Below are 7,501 nucleotides of genomic sequence, written 5' to 3'. Positions count from 1 at the left end.
GTGCTTGATGCTCAATTGTTAATCAACAAAAGTGGGCATTACATGTATACCTCCTGCGTCACTTCACCTTCACGTGTAAGCGGCACAGTGATGTAATGCTAAAGCGCAGCAGTAAAGACCAAACGCACCGATGAAAAAGAAGAAGATAACCATGATGGAGAGGGCAAACGAACTGTCGCAGAATAGAGTAGACGCCAGGTAGCAGAAAGGGACCATGGAGAGGCCGTGCGCCACGAAGAGGAGAGCCAGCATAGCTGCATGACAGAGGAAGGAGTGCATAACTAATACAGCTTTTCGGTCAATAAAGAGTATTTCGTTAACTCATGGGCGTTAGCGGAATACCATGTTACCGGACGCTGTCTGCGATGTGTGCGATGCGAGATGCCGCAGACACAAGTGTCGACATTTAGTTCTTTGTGCGATGAGTGGTACTGCCGAAAAAAGTCGGTTTCACCGCACGGGTGAAGCAATGAATGCGATAGCAACAAATTGTAATGTTATATGAAGTGAGGCTGGCAGCTAACTCTTTTGAAGCCGATCTCACGTAACTCTACAAAACGCTGGTGTAAGAAATTACGGCCGCTCCAGGGACACTTTTCGCACAATCTCGTCGCGCTGAGAGCGCAGCACGTAGAAGGTTATACGAGCCGCCCGCTTGCGATTGCGACCGCGCCCGTAGAATCAAAGTTCAAGGTTGCGGCTCGAGCGACCCCCCCCCCCCTTCTTACCCCTCGTGTCTTTTCATGCTCGTTCAAACCGGCAAGTTGTTTCTTCTCTGCTTTGACGGCAGGCCTCCCGAGCAGGATGCTGTTATCGCATGCGCCCTCCGAGCAACGGAGAAGGACTGGCTCGTTTGATCTCTGCTTCAGCCGCGTTCATCCCCCCCCACCACCGCTTGCGCGCTTTTACCTGCAGTAGTAAGTACGATGCGCGCGGGGGAGGGGGTGTTATCAATTTGGACTTTAATGCGGGACATGACGGCGACGGAGAGTGTCTATAATTGCTATCGCAATAAAAAAAAGCTGATTTTAGGATACATGTTTCCGATTATACCAGCACCAAAGAATAATGCGCTTGGTTGCCTGTGCTCTGCACCACCACGTGGCGCCATCATCCCCGCCGCTCACGTTACATTCGCTGTGAGCCGGCATTCCGCCAATGTCCAGAATCTCTGGTAAGATATCACACCTAGGTGCATACCTGCGCTTCTACGCCTTGATATCGCAGAGCCCTTAGTCTATTTTGCATGCCCGTAGACAATTGGATAGATGCTCTGATTCATTAACTGAAATAGTAAACGTGTCAAACCAGAGGTGTGTGACCAGCACGCCCTTCGAGGGCTTGTAGTGCCGTCGACCCCCAGTATCATGAGGTCACTTAGTGTCACGCTCAGCTAAAGGCAGGTGCCTTCAGCTTGGCTACGAGTAGTGCTGACTAACACTCCCAGTGATTACACACACAGGAAATACCCAACAAAGTGGACGGGGAAGCGCTTCTCCGTCGTAGCTCAACTTGGTAGAGCATCGGACACGTAGTTGTAAAGGTGTGGGTTCTGATCCCACCGACAAAGCGGGGTGCTTTTTCATCCACTTTAATTCCTTTCACTTTGTCATAATTATAACACTACAGTAAAAACAACGAATAACATCCTGTATGCTTTCCTTGGTTTAATTGTATGTTGGAATCATTTGTTTGTGGAAACGCAGATGGCTCATTTAGAAAAGCAACTGTGACGGAATACCGAGAAAGGGCTGTAGGAGTCACCTATGTACTCGGCTTTCTGGGTGTATCTGTGGCTGAAGCAGATGGTGGGCACAAAGATCACGGCACAGGACGCGGCGAGCAGGGTGTCGAAGATGAAGTTGCTGAGCCAGTAGACGGCACCCGACACGCCGGTCATCATCTGCAGGTGCTGGAACTTCGAGCAGCGCTCGACAATGGGGTACACCACGAAGCTGGCCGCGTGGAAGCACAGCGCCAGTGGGGTGAATATGCCCATGAGCACTTCGATGAGGAGCGCGTCGGCGCTGAGTGGAAGGCCAGCGATGAACAGCTTGCTCTGCACGCTTGCCTGTCGGGTGGCGCAGAAAAACACAGCGTGATGATGTGAATGGGAGTGGAGTGTGGTAAGGGTGGTTTCTCTCGCGCATGCTGCATGCGATTTGCACGGAGAAATATTTTTGTATTATAAGGCCCTCTTTTTTACATAGGGAACATAAGAGTTTCGTTGGGGGTCCAGCTGTCGAAACAGGTCAATTCAATGCAATTGAATAACCATACAAGGGGTGTTTGTGACCACAATAAGTGTCACAGGATAATCAAGATATATGCGTTGCACAATTGTAGCTCTTAGTTCACCTCGCAAAACTCCCAGGGTCCCTTATGTGTTCGCCTAAGATGACTCAAAAGCAACCCCCAGCCTTAACCACCACCACCACCATCATCATTAAAATAATCGCATTATCCTGTTCAGATAATTGCAACGTTTCAGAAGATCACCATGTTTCAGTTGACTTGCGTTCGATACGTTCTGCAAGCGAAAGCAATAAGTACGGCACCACGTGATCTCGCACTGCTGGCAACATTGTACCTGCAAATCCTGTATATCGCTGTCGTCGTCGTCGGCGCTGTGGTGCTCCGCGAGCGTGTCGTTGCTGTACGGGTGGTTGTAGAGGAGGAAGCGCGCCGTCGGCCGCTGAGTGATGTTTCTCAAGAGCGCCGAGTGGTACATGTTGACGATGAGCGGCGCCGCGTGCGGGCTCTGGCCGTTGAACCATAGCGTGGCCTGCTTCGAGGATGAACCGATAAGGGGCGCAAATGCAACAATCACTGGTAGACAATAGCCCACATTTACCATCATTTAACCATAATCAGCGAACATTAGCCAACACGGGCCAAGATTATTCAGTGCTAACGAGTGCCGGTAGTATGCAAGAAAATACGGTGATTGAAGTCGCGTGACCTAGCAAGGCGCTCAGTAAGACACGGCCTTCAGGATTGGCCTATATTTTTCGCAACCGTACCCTATTTCCCATGTAATTGGGTACGTAACCCATGCCCAGTTAAAGTATTAAGGTGGAAGATGCCAAGAAAGACGATTTCAATGTTTTGTCACGCTCATTAATTTCTTTTGTTGGTAAAGATATCAGTTCACTAATTAAGCTCTGCATTATCTAAGAAATAAGTCGGTACTCGTCTTCGTCAGGGCAGCGTCAATTTTTTTGCCCTATTAGGCTCGTGTGCGGCTAAGGTCAAACGCTCGGTGCGTCCTCTTCCAAATGCGCGTGAAATATCGGCACAGGTAAGGTATACGGACCGCAGAGTTTTCCTTGAGAACGGCGCCGAAGAGCAGGAGGTAGTTGTAAGCCCTCGGGTTGTCGTAGGCATAGTCCAGGAGGCGCGAGTTGGTGTGGCCCGCAGTGACGTCGATGAGGTGGACGTCCTCTTCGGCAAAGATCTTCATGAGGTGACGTGCCACGGGGTCGGTGCTACCGTTGGCCGTCATGAAGCCCACCGCCGGCACGTGCAGAGTCCTGACGGAGTAGAAGAACCGGTCCTTGTAGAAGTCCGAAGACACGATCCTATCCTCGGTGAACAGGTGTTGGAAGTAGGTGGCCAACAGGAGCACGCACACGGGAACCACCCAGCGGACCTGCGCCAACGATCCCTTCGTCTCAGAAGCACTCGTTACTCGTGAAACGGCCTGGGCAACCGAAGAACTCCTAGCTAAAGTAGGCTGACCTGTAGTGGTGGTGGCGAGGAGATAGTGACACCCTGACTGAACTATTTACACGTCGCAATGGAGGAAATTGGAAGGGAGGCAAGCTTGTGGAGAACTGGGGCCGAAGTAAAAAAACTTCTTCCGTAAGTGCATTTTGCCATTGGTCAGCAGGCTTAGCTAATGATATGTCCCGCATTGTGATTGGGTGAAATATTCTCTTAAGAAATTTTAGCGTAGGACGTTTTTGTTAATATGAGAGCTTTAGTTTGCTCATGTCTGGACGTCAATAAAATGTATTGATGAATGTTAACATTTACGCAAGCAATCCGCGAGCGCCATAAACTTCGACAAAAATTGTGAACATTCCGGTAAATACCGAAACACGGAGCTACTACCTGCAAGTGTAGTTGCACGGTGCTTGTTCTGAATAGGCCGGCGAGCGTACTCAAAACCTTCAAAGGCTTAAGATCGCCGCGCGCGCGCGCTCTTACACCCCCCCCCACACACACACACACACACCACACACACACACACACACACACCACACACACACCAACCAACCCCACACACACACACACACACACACACACACACACACACACACACACCACACACACTAGCACACCACACCACTACACCACCACACACACACACACACACACACACCACACACACACCACACACACACACACACACACACCACACACACCACACCACACACACACACACACACACACACACACACACACACCACCACACACACACACACACACACACACCACACACACACCACAAACACACATCACACACACACACACACACACACACACACACACACACACACACACACACACACACACACACACCACACACACACACACACACCACACACACACACACACCACACACCACACACACACCACACCACACACACACACACACACACACACACACCACACGCACACCACAACACACACACACACACACAGAGAGAGAGAGAGAGAGAGAGGTGACCATTCTGAACAGCGTATGCATGCTGAACACGAGAAAAACTGCCTGCAGTTCACTTACTACGGGTGGGTGCCAGTCACGAAGCCAGATGTAAAAGCGCTTCTTGAGTAGCCATGCCAGTTGGCTTGGAAACGTCCTCTTGCCAGGGGCTCGGCGGGGCTTGTACACGTAGTCGCGGTCGGTCGACACAGACGTTCCAGCATCGACGCCTGTGTGGAAGCTGGGGTCGTTGGTCACCTAAAAACAGCAGCAGTATGGTTATAAGCCATATCGGAACGTTCGGAGCGCAGATCATCTGGGACCCTGTTTTATTATCGGACGTGTTATGCGGCAATTTGAAGCAAGCCTCTCGTGGCGGGCACCCAACTCTGCTCCCAGTGACTGCTATTGATTTTGTCTTGCGTAGCAGCACTCATAATGAATCTGCTTGTATCTAACCCAATCCGTATATTACAGCAACAAGACTCACTGAATGTTTTAACGGCTAAGGTGTAGGGCTGCTAAGCTCGATGGCTTAAATTGGGTTGGTTCATGACCACGGGTTCATGGCTGTTGCATTTCTATGGGGACGAATTGCAATAAAACACCCGTGTGCGAAGATTTAAGTGCACGTTAATGAGCCCCAGGTGGTCAAAACCAACTTTTAGACACGTGCTAAGGCGTGTCTCATAATATGTCGTGCTTTTGGCACGTAAAGCTACATAGAGGATTGCATTGCGCAGCCAGGGGAGGGGGGTAGGCTGGGGGTTCAAACCTTCTCCCCCTCCCCCCTCCCCCCGAAGTGTTCAATTTGGCAAGGGATATACACGCACACATAAAAATGTACGCACGAACATACACAAAGGATGATTAAACCCCCACTCACCCCCTGAAAAAAAGTTTTTCGCTGCGGAATGTAACTACCTCCTCCCCCTATCGCGCTATTTCGCTATGGCGATGGAAAGCACCTTGTCCAAAACCTCCTCGAGCGAAGACATGGCCACGCTCATGGCGCCGATCTTGAGGCTTTCTCGGTCGCGGTCCAGTTCCTTGAACATGGCCGTCAGGCGGCGGCTGCCGGGGTTGACCCCGACCGCGTACTGGACCTCGAAGTTCGTGTCCAGCTTGACGACCGCGTTCGGGATGTATCGCCGGAAGAGGGCCTCGATGGCGGCCGCGTCGCAGCCGGGTTCCTTCGTGATGCGGATGTTGTAGCCCGCGCGGAAGCGCTCTCGCAGGAAGACCGGAGAGCCGCTGCACCAGAGCAGCCCCTTGTTCATGATTCCGATCTTATCGGCCAGCACGTCGGCCTCGTGCAAGTTCTGCGTGGTCAGCAGGATGCAGCAGTGGCGCCTCGCCTTCAGCAGCAGTTCCCACACCTCGCGCTGACTGTGCGGGTCCATGGTGGCCGTCGGCTCATCGAAGATCATGATCTTGCACTGACAAGCACGCGAAAATAATCCCTTAGGCCTGACTTCCGATCGCGCAAGTGATAAGCGAAGTGCACTACACATTTTCTCGCGTATAACCAGCACAAAATATAAAAATAAATTGCAGCTAAAGTCAAAACAAGACGCAAATTCCGGTCTGCAAAGGTAGCTTCACGGCAGCGCTCTAGAGACAAGCAAAGAAGCTAGCGTGGCGGCAATACGCGCGGGTTCACTTTTAGAAAGTTTTACGAGAATCATTGAGGGTGCGAGTTATACTCGAGAAAGCACATATGTCAGCGAGTACCGCACCACATGTATTTCGTTTTCTTCAATATCTACTGCGCTAGGAAGAAGGAATGCAAAATAATGACATACAAAAGCCTTTGTCAAATACACGCTGAGTAAACAAAAAAAAAACGCCCCCACCTCCCCGAAGGGAACCCTCAGGAAATGCGAATGCATTTCTTGCGCCGAGAGTACACGGCGTAGTAATTTTAATGGCGTAAAGCTGGACACATCGACGCGCTCAAGTGTCTCCCTTTTGGGCGCCTCTTTCAACGAACGCTTCCTACGTGTGTTCGTAATCACCTCAGGGATGTTGCCACCGCCTTCAATGCAGCGCAAACGCGTTTAGAACGCGCTGTTTTCAGGCTGTACCAAGGCAGCACAAACGCTACAAACGCGTTTCAAACGCACTGCATTGAGGCGGTGGCGCAGGGAGGAGAGAGAGCGAATGGCGAGAGAAGGAGCGGCGAAGCATTGCACCTACCCTCTACTACACTCTCTCCGCACACGCGGGAGCTCCACCGAGCACCCGCGATGCGAGCTTCCTCACACGCCAGAGCGCGCTCCTCCTCTCCACTCACTCTCCACTACTCCGCCCGCACCACCTGCTCCGGTTGCTAGGGGCGAGGATAAGCGCGCCCGCCCAATGTCTAGGTGGCGTTGGCCCGCCCGCAGCTGTTGCTATGGGAGAGGGAGTGAGAGCGGAGAGGCGCGCGGACAACGCCGGACGCCTGACATAGCACGACTAAGAAATGCATTCGCATTTAGAAGGTTCAAACGGAATCCGGGGACCTTCGTTACGATGGAAAACAAGAATCGAAAAATGTACCTGACAGAAAAAAATAATTATTTAAGTCCTGAAGCCCGTGCGGGCTCTAATTTCAGCGCATCCTTTCAGAACCTACACGGCTTTCTTGAGGTGCGATCACAACTCACCTTAGACGCTACAAGAAGCGTAATGGCGACGCAGAGCAGGCGCTTCAGCCCGTCAGACAGGGTCGAGGGCCGGTAGCTCATGTAAGCGGACATCTGGATGTCCGTGAGCAGCAGGTTGATCTCCGGTCGAATCTTGCTC

At 51.6% G+C, this 7,501-nt stretch overlaps 1 protein-coding gene across 1 annotated transcript in view; it reads right to left on the bottom strand.

The window, feature by feature from the left end:
- Positions 1–128: 128 nt before the first annotated feature.
- LOC119378316 (phospholipid-transporting ATPase ABCA1) overlaps positions 129–7,501 on the bottom strand; it is a gene marked incomplete at its 3' end in the record, with an annotated part of 23,630 nt that continues 16,257 nt past the window's right edge. Inside the window, exons 13-19 of the mRNA XM_049411743.1 lie at positions 7,363–7,501; positions 5,680–6,150; positions 4,793–4,969; positions 3,317–3,652; positions 2,591–2,785; positions 1,765–2,071; positions 129–254 (exon numbers count right to left, since the gene is read on the bottom strand). The exon at positions 7,363–7,501 is cut by the window's right edge and continues 17 nt beyond it. Of these exons, the coding sequence (XP_049267700.1) occupies positions 129–254; positions 1,765–2,071; positions 2,591–2,785; positions 3,317–3,652; positions 4,793–4,969; positions 5,680–6,150; positions 7,363–7,501 (1,751 nt within the window). The remainder of the gene's footprint in view (positions 255–1,764; positions 2,072–2,590; positions 2,786–3,316; positions 3,653–4,792; positions 4,970–5,679; positions 6,151–7,362) is intronic.

The sequence above is a fragment of the Rhipicephalus sanguineus genome, unplaced genomic scaffold, assembly GCF_013339695.2.
Source record: "Rhipicephalus sanguineus isolate Rsan-2018 unplaced genomic scaffold, BIME_Rsan_1.4 Seq779, whole genome shotgun sequence".
Taxonomy (NCBI): domain Eukaryota; kingdom Metazoa; phylum Arthropoda; class Arachnida; order Ixodida; family Ixodidae; genus Rhipicephalus; species Rhipicephalus sanguineus.
This window is presented reverse-complemented; position numbering and strand designations above follow the sequence as displayed.